At 31.6% G+C, this 19,444-nt stretch overlaps 1 protein-coding gene across 1 annotated transcript; it reads left to right on the top strand.

The window, feature by feature from the left end:
• Nucleotides 1-3,294: 3,294 nt before the first annotated feature.
• LOC123659817 (lipid droplet-regulating VLDL assembly factor AUP1-like) lies at nucleotides 3,295-14,179 on the top strand. Its single transcript, XM_045594988.1, has 10 exons — nucleotides 3,295-3,332; nucleotides 3,433-3,599; nucleotides 3,987-4,099; nucleotides 5,577-5,650; nucleotides 7,092-7,225; nucleotides 7,414-7,672; nucleotides 8,334-8,545; nucleotides 10,485-10,561; nucleotides 12,476-12,662; nucleotides 13,587-14,179. Exons 1-10 carry the CDS (start codon nucleotides 3,295-3,297, stop codon nucleotides 13,850-13,852), a joined length of 1,527 nt encoding a protein of 508 aa, XP_045450944.1. The 3' UTR covers nucleotides 13,853-14,179.
• Nucleotides 14,180-19,444: the final 5,265 nt, after the last annotated feature.

Genomic DNA, 19,444 nt, shown 5'->3' with positions numbered 1-19,444 from the left:
ATCCTCTATTTGTTTCTATGAAAAGCAAAAATATGCATTCAGCTATATCTTAACAACGTAAACGTATAGTTTAGTGTATCTAAAAGCAAGCAAAATCATAAGCAAAACCGTTATGAACAAACAATTGAATTGGGTTTAGGCGGAAAACAAATGCATGCTGTATCGTTTTCGATACAAACATAAAATGCGATATTTGCTCACGTAAACACATAAAAATCATGCAGTTTTAAATGTTTTCAAGTAAATGAAGGACTTACCATCCATGTTGTGATTTTTATTGGTAAAAATTTGACTTATTTTCGTTTTCGCCGCTAAATGAAAAACTCAGTTTTATGATTATGCGCACCTCGTTGATGTCCTTAGCACAGACAAGAAAATCATCCTTCAGAAATGACATTGACCCATGCCTTTTTTTTCGTGGGCAATAAGGCAAAGAAACGTGTTAACAGCTCTTCAGCCTATGCTGTACTTCAAATAAAAAACCGGTAAAAACAATTAGAATGCGATGTATCAATATCGATACAAGATGCATTTAAGGTTTAACATTGTTAATTTTCAAAGTTGACAAATCTAAGTTTCGTTTCACTACTATGACTAAGGTGAACCATATCTTGATTACCTTGTACACGAGACAAAAAAAACTTACGGGACAAAAACAGTGTGGCGTTAGTGTTGGTTTGGTGCCCTCGACCAATCCTTCTATTGTTCGCCAACATTTGAAAGTTAGTGGTATTGATTCCAGCCTTCGTCCAGGTTAATCTGTTATTACAATTTTTTTCAATGTATCCCTTAAATTTGGATTTTCAGAAAACCTGCCAAATTTTTATATAAAACATTATGGTCGAAGTTCACATTAAGTAATTCTAGTAAAATGTATTAATACTCATAATACGTGTATTATATTTAATTTAATGTAATTTTATTATATAATTATGTTTATTAAAAAAAGCTAGCAACATAATATTTTAAATAAATCAAAATCTCAAAAACGTCTGTCTCCTCTTTTGCCTTTGCCGTTTTTATCGATAACCATCTACAAACAAACCGGTAACAACACTATCGCTCGGCGACAGTGACTTCTCGGAAATAGACTCCGATCAGTCGCTCGACCGATCCGCATATTGTACGAGGGCGAGCGGCCTGTGTTGGTAAACAAATTGAGTCAACACGACCGATAATATTTGTAATTTTTAAGTTTAAAAAAGGTTTAAAAGAAGTGTACAAGTAAAAATGTGATTAAAAAATACTTACGTATGAAAGGTAACGCCATGTTTTAGTAAATTTGACGTGGCAGATCTTTTTTGCAGCAAAAAACAGTACAATTTGGCATTTTTTGAAGGATGTTGATTCAATCGCGCAACTAGATTTAGTCTAGTGATCAGTGCGGCTGCAACTAGTTTTATTGTATGCATATTGGCCATTTGGCCTTATACCTTGACAGAGGGGAACGCCTGTACATGGCTACTCCACTCCGTGTTGCTCTTTGCAAGACAAGGATACGGTCTTATACACAGACCGTGGGCAAGGGTCTTCAAAAATACCCTGCTTGGTCACTGGGGTAATGGGGATGGCTTGAGGTTTTCGTGCCGAAGTTAATATCTTTTTGAGTTATATTCAAATATGGTACGCATTGTTTAGTGCTTTTTCTATTCTATCTAAAAACTCGAAAGGGGAAATGGGTCATACAGATATTATTTGGGTAAAATTTATTTAGAATAGGTATATTATACCTACTTTTCCCTGTGAATGAGCATATTCAAGATCTTTATAAGAAAAAAAATTATAAAATATTTGTATTCAAACGAAATGGAATGATTTTGATGGATGGCACGTTTTTTAAAATTCTTTTTTTATTTATACAAAGGATAATTGTATTTGATTAGGTGTAGTAGGAAAGATAGCCCAACCGTAAAGTATTTTTTTATATTTTTATCGTAACAAGGTACAAAATTACTGTAAGTAAAAAAATTTAATAAGTTTATTTATTATTAAAAAAGCACTAAAAAATCCATGGAGCTAAAAAATAATAATATATTGATTAAGACAATAAAATGATCTCTAGAGTTTTTTAGAGACTACTTTATTTCTACTTCTTCTTCTTCTTTGGCTTTAGCACCCTTGCGGAATTGCCATACTTTATTTCTATTCCATTTAACGCCTATACAAACGTCAATGTCAATATTTTTGATTGTTGTGCAGAGTAACAAAGAGTCCTTCTGTATTCTAGGATGAAAAATGCAGGGTAATTTTGGTAAAGGCTGGCAACCCTTCTATCTTATGTACTTTATTTACTTTAAGTCTGTCCCTTACGGGTGTACGCGCATAGCAAATCCAGAGTATATTCCCTACTATTACAATGTACTCTGTGAGAGTATACTTGATCCATGTTCTGTATTAGTAAATGGGAAGCAACCAATTTGAGATGGTCAGAAGTGTCAGAGATGAGAGAGGTATCAACCATGGATGAAGTGAGCATACTTCATCCTAGGGTATCAACACACCAAAAATAATAACATTGATGTGTGTATGGGCGTTAAATGGAATAGAAATAAAGTAGTCTCTAAAAAACTCTAGAGATAATTTTATTGTCTTAATCAATATATTATTTAATTTATAAATGCAAACTTACAATAAGTTTTATTACTCTTACATTTTTAGTACTTTCACAACAAAATCCAAACAGGAAAGAAATATTTGTACAAATACAATTAATATCCATCCCACGTGGGAATCGAAGTCACAAACGTTTTAGGTTAACACGCGCTAATACATCAGAGTGCTTGCTGCATGCAGATTCAAATGAAAAATTCAGAAGTGTTATGTGATGTTAACTGTTTCTTCAAATAATTTATTTAGGATTTCTTAATACCAATAAGAATATATAAAAATCATAGGCAGAAAGGTAAATTCTTTTCTTTTTTTGTTATTGGTATGGAGTAAAACACTTTCAAACTTGACATTTTCGAGTGTCGAAAAGTGTCCAATATGGTCTGTGTCTAATGCCCGTTTAGGGTATATATGTTCTGTGGTCCAATGTTCAATTGTATTTTTGATGGAAAATGCTATGTCAAACACTGTATTACACAGCATCGCTCTCTGGGTAATTGGAAAGCAACCATTTCTTGACAATCATTTTAATTCCCTGTGATTTGGTACTCTGTGACTGGTGTCGTATTCGACTATTCGTACAATTTCACGATTTCCTTAAAAAAAGCTCAATTAAATAACCCACAATCTTGTGATAAAGTCAGGGATTTATTTTAATAATAAATATCGTTATAAAACGCACATATAATGGCGTTAACAGCAGACAAACTCACTAACGACGAAAGGTAAGAATTGCTTATAGCAGGGAAAGTTTATTTTGTGAGTAGATTTTTTTTTGTATATCGAACTTATTTCATTTGTGTACAATATTTATATGAATTTCAGGTTTAGTGGCGATAATGTTTTACAGTTTCTACTATATTTGCCTATCGGTTTATTACTTATGGCGTTCAGGATAGTTTTGGCGTTAATATTATGGATCGCAGCTATCATATTACCCAATAAATCTGCTGTAAGCCAGTTATTATCTACACTGGCATGTTGGACGTTTGGTGAGTGCATTTTTTAAGAATAGAATATTGTAAATATTTTTATTTACGTATATAAGAAAATTAGATATTTGTGCTCACCTTACCTTAAATGTTAATAAAAAGAACCTCGTAAAATTTTATATTGGTCATAACTCCAGTAAAGGTGTTATAAAACCTTATTATCTACTGAACTTTGTGGTAAAAAAAGCAGTGCTTGCAAATGAATATTATTCATATACAAAATTATTTTTAATTATTATATTTTGTCTTTAAATTATTGTAAATGTATAATTAATTCAGTAACTAGCCTATTTCTTTAACTGTTCTTTATTAGAAGTTATTTTTAGCTAATTTCAAGGTCTTAATATATCATCAAAAATGACTAACAAAAGTTGCTATTACTTGCAGGTGTGTATGTTAAAGTAAAGGGCAACAAAGATCCTTGCTCTAGTGTCCTTGTGGCTAATTATGTGTCCTGTTTAGACTCGTTAGCTGCTGCACATACACTCGGCACAATAAGTGTAAGTATATTATAAAATAATGTATTAAAAATAATAACAAATATTAATTACAAAAAGCCGTAGGCAATATTTATCATATTTTTACTAAGGTATATGGAAAAATCTTGCTTGAAATATTAGATTAGCCCAACTAGGAAAATACCAATAAAAATATAGCCAAATAACGTAGATTTCAAATAGTGTTGTGTTTCTGTGGTAAGGTAGCCAAACTCAAGTTTGGGTGTATTGCAATAAGGCAACATGCTTGCTAAATTTACGGTGTACAGGTATCCATAAGCAACGGTATTCACTTACCATCACTAAAATTTTTAAGCTTACCTTTAACAGATTATATAAAAAGGAATAAAATTAACATACGCTTACAAAAAAAAAAAAATCTATATTCATTAATTTGTTGAATCAAGGTAAAAGGTCAAAAGTTCAGTTTATTAGCAGCAATAACATTGAATTAAATTAACACAATACACACTCTCAAATTGTCAAATTTAGAATTGAACAAATATTTGTTAAAGGAATAAATGCTTCATACTTAGAGGCCCCCAGTAGAATTTACTCTTGTGTAGGAGTCCAGAAACAAAATACACGCACAATTGCTTAGACCATAGCAGACATCTGTATGGCCTTTACAAATTTTTAACATGAGTAGCGATTCAAGCTACAACCACTAGTAAAACAATGCTATGAAACAAAAGAACTATCCTTCCATTAAAAGAAAAAAAAAATTAGTCGTGTATAATATACTATCTTGTTAGATATATAGGATTTTACACCTAATTTTTGGATCATTGCCACATAATGACGAAAAAACTACAACAATAAAAATAATTTATGTAAGAAATTTCTAGAAGAACTAAAGATAATACTTTATCACATGATAATATTTATTAGCTTGTTTTTATTATGATGGTGTTTTGTTTATTAATATTGAGATTTATAAAAAAAGTGTACTTATGTAGGCACTTAAGAAGTTATACTTCATTGGCTAGCTAACTTCACGTTGCTAACTTCTTCGTTGCCTAGCTAACTTCAGGGTGTCGGTTTTTCGTGATGGTGTGCGTGCGCATCGTAAAAATTTACTCTCGAAATTTTTCCAAAGAAGTGTAACTTTTTACTCTCTTAATTTTTCCGTAACGCATCAGAAGAAGTGTAACTTCAATAAAATTTAAAAAATCGATTTCTCATTTTATATATCCATATATTTTTATAGCCTGATAATGAATCTTAATTTTTCCCTACTGCCCCAAAAGAAGTATAACTTCGAAAATCATTTGTATTAAATAATTTTAACTAAAGAAGTATAATTTAAAAAAAAAATAAATGAAATAGCATTGAAACAAAGTTGAATTTCTACGTTTTGTTACATTATAGAGGCTTGTTTTTGTAAATATAATTATTTGTAACTTGTAACAGTTTGTCGTTTATAATTAAAATTATTTTGTTTTATTATAATTACATAATATATCATCTTTTGTTGCAGTTAAGAAAATGGAAAGTTCCTCCATTTTTTGCATCAACCCTTGGAATAAAAAATGCTGCTCAGTTTGTGAGAAAGTAAGGAAATTTTCTATAAAATTAAATATACAAAAAACAATGTGATGTACATTACTTTACATTTTTTTATCATTATTGTAAACATATTCAGTGTTAATAGTAGTACTGGTTCCACGAAAATGATATTTAATTTTTTATGTGCATCACACCTTAAGGGGGGGCACGAAGTGTGATGTTGTGTAACAAGAGGTGGGGTCCGAAATTTAGTTACATCTCATTTCAAAATACAGAATATATAATTGTTCGTATTAAAATGATTTTATTTTTCATACAAATGTTGGATTGATGATGATTTTATTGAAAAATAATTTAAAGGAAATAAAGATAATGTCGAAACTGATTTTTTAATTTTATTAATAAAAAATTATATGTGTAAAATTGTAAAATATGTGACGTCACACAAGTCTAGTGCTGTGTGGCTACGGCACTAAAGAATTTAGCCACCCCCTCTCTTCCCGTGGGTGTCGTAAGAGGCGACTAAGGGATAACAAGGTTCCACAACCACCTTGGAACTTATGAAGCCGACCGATGGCGGGATAACCATCCAACTGCTGGCTTTGAAATACACAGGCCGAAGACGGGCAGCAGCGTCTTCGGTGCGACAAAGCCAGTACTGCGGTCACCAACCCGCCTGCCCAGCGTGGTGACTATGGGCAAAACACACGAGTTCACGTTATTTTTGGCGTAAACTTGTGGAGGCCTATGTCCAGCAGTGGACTGTATAGGCTGTAATGATGATGACACAAGTCTAATTTATTTAATTATTAAACATTTGGGCGTTGAGGTTCCAGTATTGCATGCGTAAAATTAAAAACGAATCCTAAAGTCTAACCTGATCGTAAGTTCAGAACATCCAATATTTATTAAAAAAAGACATACACTATTACTTTTGACAACAGCATGTAAACGTCCCACTGCTGAGTAAATTTCTCTTTTATTATGAGGACAAGCTTATACCAAGTTGTAAATATTGCTTAATGCAAATATTGCTTAGACGATTTTTCGAAATTAGCCGGTTTTATGCGATATTTTTTTAACAAATCTTATTGATGGTAAAGTCTGTCAGATCAGATTTAAACTGAGCACTGTGCCATCAAAAAAATTTTTTTTATCATTAATTATTATTGATGTATTTAATTTAATATTCTCAAATATACATACATATATATATACACATATATATATATATATATATATATATATATATATATATATATATATGTATGTATATTTATATATGTATGTGTATATATATATATATATATATATATATATATATATATATATTGTTAAACGGTCCATTTACACATAATCTATATATCTTTTATAGAAAAAATTAAAATAAAATATACTTATTATTATTTTCGTTATGTATAATTTATAATACAATGTTGAGTGTGTGGCTTTTATTTATTATTTACAATTGAATTTTTGTTTTCAGACAGCACTTCACAGAGAGTCCTAGTAAACCAGTGTTACTTCAGCCAGAAGGTGGTCCCACGAATGGCAAGGGTCTACTCAAGTTTACTGACTGGTCCTTCCCTATTGGAAATAGGGTTCAACCTATCGCTATAAGTGAGTAACATGGTTATTAATAAAATCTTTATAAGTAGTATTTTAAAAATCAGGTTAATTAATTTTATTTCAATATTTCAGAAATGAGTTTCAGAATTTCAAAAATGATGTATTTTTTTTTAGTACAGTGAATGTATGTTTTTAATTTGGATTGTATTTTATTCTTTGTTTTTTTAATTTTATTATAGCAGTTGAACGTCCCTTCACAAATGTCACGGTACATCGTCCCAATGACAAGATAGACGTGTTTCCATGGTGGGACGCTTTATGGTTTCTTTGGACGCCATGCACGTTTTACACTCTGATGGCTTTACCGGCGATTGAAAGGAAAGATGAAAACGACCAAGAGTTCGTTGAAAAGATGAGGCAGGCTATAGCTGATGCTTTGCAGGTATGTATTTGCTGTTTTATTTCATCCCAAAAATTCATCGAATTAAAATATGCACAGTAGGATAACATCATCTTTAAACATCTGTGTAACATGAATTCAAATATTTATTTTTAGTGGGGATTTAACCCACGATTTTCTTTGCTATAGTTATTTTGTCCACACTAGTTAACATAGTATAGATAACGAACCTCTATAGGCTGAAAGCATAACAAAACATAGAAAAAAGATCAATAAAATATCAAATAAAAATCTTGTCATAATATTGTCATTATCATAAACTAACTTAGATAAATTAAATAAAGCATTACTGGAAATCAAGATGCATAAGACAATACGACTTTTTGGAGAAAGCAATGAAAGAAGTAAATAGATTACGGACAATAAATTAAAAAAAGAGGAAAAAAATTAGGAAAGGAACAAAAAATTAATCGAAGAGAGAAGAAAGCTTTGGGAGAATAGTAAAGAAAGTTGCCAAAATATAGCAGATATAGCAAGAAAATTAATATCAATAACAAGATACAGAAAAGAAGAAAAACATATTAAAGGTATAGGTCTGAAATATGTAAAAGAATAAACACAATGGATACCTAATATCGAAAGTCAGCTGCTTACAGGAAGATTGTCTATAATAACAGAGGCAAAAACTTTTTTATGAAAAATTATACACAGATGAGAATAAAAATATATTTGTGAGGGAAAAGCGTAATGAATTAGCAGAAGAAATATCATGCATACTGGAAGCAGAAAAGCTATTCAACCACAGAAAAGAGGAAAAGCACCTGGAGACGATAAAATTTCAAATGACCAATTAAAGTACACAATAACTGCAATCACCAAGCCGAGCATATACCAACTCAATGGTCCTTCACATCTTGTCTTGCATAAAAAAGGAGAAAACAGATATTATCAACTAAAGATCTATATAATAGGTAAAATTTTCGCTTCTGCCGCTAGTAGTCTAGAGCATAATCCTCGGCTGTACCTACTTATTTTTATTTATTTATTTATTATTTATTTATTTTATTTACAGAAGAAAAAAAGATACAATTTATGTGATAAACAGTGCAGCAAAAACAGTGAATAGTTTAACAGTGCACTGTGTTTCTAAAGTAATAATACTAAAGTACATATGATATTATATACTAACATAAAAATATGATATAAAGCTATACAAATATAGATTATTATACATGTGAATATAATTGGAAAGAAAAAAAAATAACATTAAGTGGTTAAAAAAAAAGTAATAATCATAATAAAAATAATAAATGCGGTCATGTCAATCTCTCTCTCTCTTTAAGTTGGTCTAAAAAGAATTTTTTAAATGTGTTTTTATAGTTATTTTTTTGAATTTTTTTTTTAAATTCGATGGCAGATTATTTATTAAGAAAGGAATAATATATTCAAGCGTACGTTTTCCATAAAAATTACTATGCCTAGGTATTTTTTATGTGTGATTTGTAATATTTCTTGTTAGTTTATAGTGACTCATTTTTATTTGAATATTTGAATTAAAATATTGTTCTATTAATAATGTATATTTTATTTTAGTGTGTATTGGCATTACTTTGCAGTAGTTAAATAATTTCAAGGCGTTGTTTTTGTATTTATTTCTTATGTATATTGGTACGATTGTTTTTAAGATTCGTAATTGGAGATGATAGATTCTATCAAGATGTGATTTAAATGTACACACTTACATTGATGGTGTTAATTGAGACCATTAACTTAGATGTCAGTGCAGTAGGATGGGATGGTATAACGACATCTATCCTTAAAAAGTCATTCTCACTCCTTCACTAACTAGGATCTGCAATCTTTGCTTATCTCAAGAAATCCCCAAAGTTTTCCAAAGCTACCATTGTTCACCCAATATTTAAGAAAGGTTGTAAGGATTCTGTTACCAATTCTGTTTTTCGTTCACTATCTAAGATTCTTGAAAAACTTAAAAATAAAAGACTCATGTTATTTAGAAAAATATGGCTTGTTTGCTTGTAACCAATATGTCTTCAGAGCTATTAGATTTACAGAGGATGCGCTTAAATAAATAAATAAATTATGAATTTGTGGGACGATGCGACTACAAATATTGACAGGAAAAATAAGACTCTTGTTATATTCTTGGACCTATCTAAATCGTTTGTTACAGTTTCAGTTAGCGTCAAGAGATTTGATTTAAACCTTCTCAAAAGCTATCTATATAAAAAAAAGCAAAATTAAAAAAAAAAAAAAAAACTATAACATCAGAAATGAGGCGAATTTTACGTATGGAGTACCACAGGGTATTATTTTGAATCCCACTCTTTTCTTGATATATGTTAATGACTTCTGCAATCTTAAAATACTAAACTGCAAAATTGTATCAAATGCAGAGACTACTCTTATATTGCTCTTCTTGTGCATGGTAAAATTTGGACGGAGACGCTTGGAGGGCATACCGAAGTGGCTCTCGCTGTCGTGATGAGTTGGTTGTCTAACAACATTTTTACTTTAACCCTTAATTACTCGCATGGGGTCAAAGCATTTTCGGATTAAAAAATGAAGCACTTGGCTCGGCCCGATTTCTCCCGCGCCCTCGCTAGCTTCATAACGTGCGTCTAAGTTTGTATTTTACTAGCGACCAAGTCACAGGAGTGGAAGGATGCGTCGCTGCACTCTTCAGCGCTGACCCCGTGCGAGTAATTACGTTACTTTTTTGGAAGAGGTAAGTTTTTTATTTTATGTATTTGTTTTTTGTGTATTATGAATTATATTTGTGTTATTGTATGTTCAGTGAATAAATGTTTGTTATAAATATGTTTTTTACCTCTTTATACAATGAAATTATCAAAAAACTCATTTTTACTACGAGTTTTGTCTTTTTGTCAGAGTTAGTCATGGATAGGAGAGAACAGCGATTTGTGCAATGGTTGGTAGAGAATGAAGGAGGTTCTGATGAAGAAGAAGTTGGTGGGTCAGATTTCTTATGTTCAAAAACCAAATAAAGCTGTTGTGTTGTTATCTTCCATGCATCATGTAGCTCATATCGACCCAGCCTCAACTGACAAGCAGAAACCTGAAATAATAACATTTTACAACAGCACTAATGGAGGAGTGGACACTAATGATCACTTGTGTGGTACATTCAACGTAGGGAGGTGAACCAAATAGTGGCCGTTAGCCATTTCCTTCCACCTGATAGATGTTTCAGGCATAAATGCACTCATTGTACATCGACTAAATACCGAAAAATCACGTACTCACATGAGGCGTAATTTCTTGCGGCAATTGTCTGTTGAACTTATTCATAATAACCAAAAACGACGACTTGAAGTCAGAGCAACTCCTAAGAAGGTAAAAAAACGTCTGATGGAAGAGCGTGAGTTGGAAAATCGCGTCCCGCCAACCATTGCAAAACGTGAACGTTGCAACAGCTGCCCAAGGAAATGCGATCGCAAAGTACCAACAAAATGCAAGAAATGTATAAGATTTGTGTGCTATGATCATTCTGACATATACTGTCAACAGTGTAACGAGAGTGATTTGGAGAGTTCCTAAAAAATACGAGTATTTACTATGATCTCAGTATACCTAAGTACAAATTGTTTTTTTTTTTTTTTTTTTTTTTAATTCTTTAATTTTTTTAGGGACTTTTGTCTACACAGACATGCCAGCCCCATCATACCCTAATTCTCACTATGTCTAAGAAATGGAGAAAGAATCATTGATGATGTAAGATCATATTAACTAGCAAATTTGCTGCATCAGACAAAGGTTCTGTTAACACAGAAAAAAAAGTACCCATATCAAATTTATTTATACTAAATCGTTTCATCAATAATTCTCTCTCCGTTTCGTATTTACAACAAGTACAAATTGTTGATTATTGATATTAATTTTATTTTAACTTGTTTTTGTATAATTAATTAGTAATTCATATTATTACTTATAGATATTATAAAATAAACATAGCACTTTAATAATAAAATCGATTCATTTACTTATGTATTTCAAAATATATTAAAAACTACTCATACTATTTGGGGTCACCCGTGACCCCATGCGAGCAATAATGTAATATTCTTTGTGCGAGTAATTAAGGGTTAAATCTAGATAAGATTGCATTTATGACATTTGGTTACAAATGCTTAAACTGCACATAAATGCTGCCTTGGACGTGGTATTTGCTCCTTCGTTGTTAAGTATCTTGGCATACTCATTGATGAAAATCTTACTTGGAAGACTTAGAAGCTATTGCCTCCCGTTTGTTAAAAATTACGTACGTCTTTAGACAATTAAACTTAATTGAAATAAGGTCTGCAATCATTACTTACTGCTTACCAGTATGGGGTGGTGCAATCGAAACAATCTTGCTTCAACTGGAAAGATTGCAAAGATGTATCCTAAAGATTATGATATATTCGTTTCCCAACAGCAAAACTGAGTGCCTAGTGCGAGTTTTGTTTAATCCGTCTCGCAATAACGGGCGTAAATTTTAACTTCATTTTGTATGGGAAATTCGGCATTTCAACCTAGTTTTCGCGTTTGCCGCTAGATGACTCTATCGATTGTATCGTATACTATTCTTTATCGTCTAGGCTGCAGTGTTTAAATTCCCATGCAAAATAATCTTCACGTATAAACGCGTTTCTCTCATGTTTCTGTGAATAAAACTCGCTCTAGGCACTCTGTACGAGATTTGTCAGGTATTAACAGTGCGATAGTTTTCGTTCTGATTTTTCAACAATTGATCACATTCATTTAGTGAACCACACAATCGAAAAATATAATGAGTATGGCAAAAAATGCTATCTGGCATTCATAGATTATAGCAAGGTTTTCGATTAAGTCCCACCTACACCTGGAAGTCTCTCGTGCAGGTGGAGGCGACGCCGTGGAGCTGGAGCGAGGCCCGCGCAGCGCACGCGCCCCGCCCGCGGCCGGCACGCGCCGCGCACGTGTCGCCGCACGTGCCTCCCGCCGGCGCGCCGCACGTGCCGGCCGCCGCGCGCCGCGTGCGCGAGGTGCTGCCGCGCGTGCCGCTCGCCGACATCGTGCGCGACCTGGGTACGTGGACCAGCCCTAGGCTTGTTGGGGTGCTATGGTTGTATTTATGTTTATTGTTTCCATCTTTTTTTTATATCCTCGACCTTACAGAAGATCACAGCTAAATAATACTGTTTTCATGCAGTATTGTGTTTCTGTTGGTGAGTAAGGTGACCAGAGCTCCTGGGGGGATTGGGGATTGGGTCGGCAACGCGCTTGCGATGCTTCTGGTGTTGCAGGCGTCTATGAGCTACGTAGAGTGTAAGCGATTACCGTAGCCTATAGACGCCTACAAGACCAGAAAAAAAACTGTACTATTTAGCTGTCATATTCTGTAAGGTCGAGGTACTCACTCAGTCGGGCAGCACCATATTTCGAACAGGAAATTTCCTGCTGTGCCCTATCTCATATATATAAAGCCCAAATGATAGCAGAAGCAAGACACACACACATATATATATACTTAGCTATAGCTGTTGGCTGTTAGGTTTAACCCGAGCATTAAGTTATGAAACCTTAGGAACAGATGACAGTGTGTGAATGTAAAAAAAAAAATTATTACTTTATATCTCTTATTACCAAGTCAAAAGGACACCCTTGGCACGAGAGGCGGCGTGAGCCCAACGTATACGACTATTCGTGTGCTTAGGTTGCGCCAATGTGAAAAAAATTATCGATTTATACAAAAATCAATTATTATTTGTTATAATCGATTTGTACCAAAAAAAAAGAAGGAGCTTGGCCGAAATATATTCCAGATATTTTCCTGTTATTCAGTTTATGGAATGAACGGTCGAAAAAACCGGTCAGACGAAATATGATGGCTATTGATAGTTTCGTCCAGTATTATATGAAAATACACACAAAATACATAAATCGGGTTAATATGTAAACCCACTACAAAAATAAATTGTTTCCATTTCTATTAATTATATTCTTTTTCAGAGAGAACACGTAGCGTCGACGTGACTATCACAAACTTTCTTGAAGGTATTACACCCTATAATCCATTACCGGAACCTGCGTCTGAACCCCAACCGAGTACTTCACAAGCACTTCCCAAGTACATAAACCCCACGCCTACAGGGATATTTCCCAAAACAGCAAGAGAACGTCAAATGAGCTACCAAGAAAGAAAAGCCCAAATGATAGCAGAAGCAAGACAGAGGTATATAGAAAAACATGGCTTAAACGTCGCTGTGAATTGTTGATTCACACTTTACGAGGGTAGGCCGATATTGTTTAGATGACACTTGATTATTTACGTTGAACAGCAATACTATGAATAATTAATGTGAAAATTGTGTGCCTACTTACTCAAATTTTCTTCCCATCGATACATTTAAATGGTCGTTTAGGATTTAAAGTTATGCTTGATTTTAATAAATTCGAGTTTGTTCATCAAATGTAAAAAGCAAGAAAAATGTACTTTATTGTGTACTTTGCGCCAGGAGTGTATTTGGTACTCAGTATATAAATCACTCAGTAAATAAAATTGTATAAATAAATTAAATTACATAAAGATGTAAAATAAAAAACGCATTCTTTTATTATTATTTTTTACTTTATGTATTACTAAATACTTTATTAGCATTGATATAGACATTTTTGATTAACAAACGTTTCCTAAAATGTTCTATTGAAGAAAGAAATCGTTAACGGCAAAAGCAATACGCAGAAGAAAAAAATTATTTCCTAGAAATGAGGGTAGTTTAAATATTTCAACATTAATCGATATTTATGTGTAATAACTGAATATAACTGTCGATAACGATCGTGATTAGAGTACGAAGACAACGATACAATATATAAAGCCTTGAAGACAAGTTTCGTTAATTGAATTAATGTTACATTTGTAATGATTGTTGGAAATTCATAATATAGAAATTAATGTTTTCTGACAAAAAATAGAACCTACACGCTGTAGTTTCGAAGGTAGTAACACCAACTATAGATTTACTCAAAACGATTACTAATTAGTAATTTCTGTTTTTATCATTATTTAATATATTTTTATGTAGTTTTTTTTTTATAATTGAATTATGTTTAATATTGTCTGTTTTGCTTCCTATATCATTATTATATAATATTAATTTGATAACCATCCCTATTTTAAACATAATTTGATATGGAAAATGTATTTCTTGTTATAATTAATAATTTCTATCGAATTTGTCATCACATTAAACAGTAATGTGTTATACTTTTGGACACATTTAGTTTTGATATTTTAGTTACGATTTGTAATCTTTTAGCGTATTGTTAAATGATATTTTGTTAGAAGTTTTAATTGTAAAATGTTTGTGTAAAATAAAAATAATTGTCAATTTAAATAAGTTACTAATATAACTTGTATAAAGTGTAGTTTTCTTCAAGTTTTGAAAACCTTAATTTTTCAATAAGTTTTTTTTTTCTATTATATTTAGTCAACGTAATGTATAATAGTCTTATTTATTAGTCATTAGATCTCATTCTGTTTTTTTTTTCAACATATTTACTATTTAGGGGACATATTTTCTTTTGGTAATAATTTAAATAAAAATCATGTACGTCGGTTACCACTGATGATCACATAATTAATTAATGCATATTTTGTTAGAAGCCAAATTGACGAAGATATCGCTGTTGAAGAGTAGGCTATATTAAAATATACCTATTGTATTTTATATATTACTGTTAACTACCAAATTAGAAGATTATCCTCTCTTTTATTTATAGATATGTTCATTAAATCTAATACTTAATTAAACAACGTTAATTAAATATATGTATTTATGCAAATTCGTTTACAAGCATATTCACTTTTAGTATCATTTATCAAAAATTAATAATTCTATATAGATATATATATATATATATTTTTAACTCTGAACTAGCATCTGTTTAATATAGAACTTGGTCTCACACATAGTCGTGCGTCCTTATTATATTGAAATACTATCTACACCTAGTTTTGTAGTATATTTAGTTTTTAAAGCATTAAAATTAAGTGATACTAAAAAAAAAATTTTGAAAAAATATTGGTTGTTTTGGGTTAGGAAAAATTTCATCAACTTTTAAGTATTCTATTGATATTTAAATTTTTCAATTTCGTAGATATAATTAAATTCCAAAGAAAGTCGATGTCATAAAAATACATATATTTTTACAGAAAAGTATTTATATTTATTCAATAAAGGAAAAATTTTTCCAAAAAAATATGGCGTTTTTATTCTAAATGAAAATATTTAAGTGTCTTGATTTTTAGATTTGCAACTGCCCTGTGGCTTCCAGCGTACCTAGATTAGATAATTTGTAATTAAATATTATTAAATAAAAAGCTGTTAAAAAGTGTTGGCTTTTCTTTCTCTTCCTTAGACGTAACTAAATTGTAGAAAAAAAGTTAATATAGACATGTGAAACACAATATTTTTCTTCATAACTGATAACTGATTTTGTTAGATCCTAATCGGAGATGTAAAAATATACATTGGTGCCTTTATTGTGATTATGTTATCACAAATTTTTCCATACTTTGATTCACGAGTTGAAATTGTTGAATTTGTTTGATGTGTCTACCTGTAATTGGAAATGCATTTACACATTCGTTCATTTGAGTTTTTTTCTACGTTATACATACTACTAGGTGACCTGGCGAACTTCGTATCGTCTAATTTTTTTTCTTAAATATGATAATTACATATATCAAAATAAAATATAGCCTATCCTTCAAGTTGGATCAAACTGCACACGGTGTGCAAATTTGATTAAAATCGGAGTAGTTTAGGATTCCATCGCGGAGAAATAACGTGACGCGTAATTTAAATAATATATTAAGATAACTATACTGTTGAAACTTTAGTTGTTTGTTCACAAATCGACAAATAAATGAGAGTCCTGAGAAGCTGACATTTTACTAGAAGCATGTCAGTTCAAATTTGCACAAAACGAACCATACAATGGAAACCAGTAACCATGGCCAACTCTAACAGGTTTTTAGAGAAATTCTTGGTCGTCGTAATTGTTGGTGTCGTTCTTTTGTATCGTAATTTCGGAGTTAGTTGTAACCATTAGCCATACGTTATTGAAGAAATCTTATTCCCGAAGTCGGATCGGGTGTTCGAATGGTACGTAAATAAAGAGAGAAATAGGGGCGGTAAGACGTTATGATGCGTTTCAAAGGCGGGAGAGGAGACCGAAAATGAGGTTTAAAAATCTTTAAAAATTGTATTTTCTAATACTGGAATGCCTTCTTGATTGAGAATCGCATTAAAGAATTAATTGTTTTATAACTTTTTTTTTATTTCAGTGACCGCTTGGCCTTTAAGTCTGTAGATGCAAAATTACATATTTTTAATTTATTTATTTGTAACATTAAGAAAAGTAGTTGGGTTGTCTGGAAGAAATGGCTAATTAGCCATAAGTCCGCCCATTGTACTTCACTGTCTGTAACTATCTTTATGCTTTGTTTGTAATATATTTGTGGTGTACAATAAAGTATAAAAAAAAAAATAAGTATGCATTACATTACATTTACTTGCAAAAGCCCTTGGGCTTGTCCGTAAGTAACATATATTTATGGTAGTAATGGAATAGTAGATTATTAACCAAGGGGATAAAGCAGTGTCTTCTGTCGCGGGTGACGATTTAAATCGCGAGCGTAACGAAGGACTCGAGGTTTACTCCCGAGCGTAGCGAGGGGGGTAAAAACTTAAATCACGAGCGAAGCGACGGATTTAAGACGAGTCCTGAGTGTAGCGAGGGATTTAAGTTCACCCAAGACTAAGACACCTTTATCACCGAGGTATACTCTACTATACTTTTCGTACCATTTGCGAAAAAATTAACACAATAATAATATGAGATAAGCATTTATTAAAAATAATGACAATTAAAAATAAAAGCAGTAGCATTCGAAACATTGGTCCAATTATTGATAGAGAGAGTTAGTTACATTTTTGTTTGGTACATTTATTGTTGATGAGTTGATTTGAGTATTTCTCTGGCAGCATTGCACAGATCTCGGACTAAGAATCAATCTTTGATTCTTAGTCCGAGGCACTGATGGAATCCGACAATTCACTGTCACTGTCGCTTTGATTTAACATAACGTAACGTATTTTTAGAACATTAACTTATTTATAAAAATAAATTAAAATAAACTTAACGTTTATTGAAGATTAAGTATTTGAAGAAAACAAAAACGCGGCAAATTCCTAGACTAATATTTTTTTGTCGGAAAAGCAAAGGCATCAAGCTCATACGGCCTCGTCGGTTTTCGTAATTTTGTTTAATAATCATAACTGCATAATAAATGCGTATTCCTTTTTCAAAAAGATGTATAATGCTTTATATATACAAACTCAATGGTGTAAACACAGATGTAGTTCAGTATAAATTTCGGTAAGTATTCCAAATTTAAATCACATTCTCCCCCTAGAGGATGAATGAAATTCAGTACAATTTTCTTTCCCTGTTTTTAACAGATTAAAAATGACTATTGTTATGTTCGCTTTTTGTGGCATAGATTGTCACTTTTTTGAGCAAGTGGTACGAAAACGTTATTATTAATGTTAAATGCTAAAAACCTAAACTTTAACTATACTACAACTGTTTAGCCAAAATTATTAATGAAAATAATCTTCTTAATCAATATTTTTTAACCGACTTCAAAAAAAGGACGAGGTTACTCAATTCGGCGGTATATATATATTTTTTTATGTATGTTCGGAGATAACTCCGTCGTTTATGGACTGATTTTGATAATTCTTTTTTTGTTAGAAAGGAGATATCCCTAGTTTGGTACCATGATAAGGAAATCAGGATCTGATAATGGGATACCGGAGAAATCGAGGAAAACTCTCTAAAATCCGCCTAAATTTTTACTGGGTGTACCGATTTTGATGATTTTTACCTTAATTGAAAGCCGATGTTTATCATGTGATCACATTTAAATTTCATCGAGATCTGATAACAACTTTTGGAGTAATCTTCGTAATGCGTATTTACTTGACTATTTTTTCGTCTACCTACGTTGTATTACTTGTCGATATTATTGAAGTCAGTTTTTCTTCGTTTGCCTGCAAACATAATTATTTAATATTTCTTCGACATAGAATAGACGAAGCCAACATTCTTGTTTTAAATATCAAACCAGTCGACATTACCACAGCGTAAAAAAATAATTCATTATTAATAAACTCTTCTAAAATAACCCTTTTACAACATTCATTATTTATCGTTAGAGTTATGTACAACAGAGCCAAACCTGTTCTAAACTAGGTACTATTTTTTTTTTATTTTACTACTTTTTGGTAGGGCGTTTGTCTAGGTTACCAGTTATATAATTAAAAAAAAAACTTTTGTAGTGCAAAATTGATTTATTATTGAAAATAAATAAATATGTATAAATGAGTACAAATCACTGTCGTCAGGTTTACAAAATCAATTTGCGCGTCACATATAATGTTATATATGTACGACTATATTAAATAAGTTTATACCATACTTTGGCGGTCTTCATCAGTCTAATTTATCTTGTCTAGACATAACCATTGAAAATTCGAATAGTTGCTTGGATATCGTATTAAGACAACTAATGCGTCATAGCTTTTTTTATATTTTGTATAATTGATGTTTATAATAGATGTTCATTTGATGAATTTGAATTAACTAATGGTCGCCCAATTGCCGAAATTCGACAATAATTAATTTAAATTATAAATTCACACTCCTCCGTCTGCGTCATTTTCGTAAAAAGGTATACAAAGTTTTTGCTTCACGTATTAATTAATAGATGTATCGACAAAAAGAAAAAAATGGCA

The sequence above is a fragment of the Melitaea cinxia genome, chromosome 14 (assembly GCF_905220565.1).
Source record: "Melitaea cinxia chromosome 14, ilMelCinx1.1, whole genome shotgun sequence".
NCBI classification, from domain to species: Eukaryota; Metazoa; Arthropoda; class Insecta; order Lepidoptera; family Nymphalidae; genus Melitaea; species Melitaea cinxia.
This window is presented reverse-complemented; position numbering and strand designations above follow the sequence as displayed.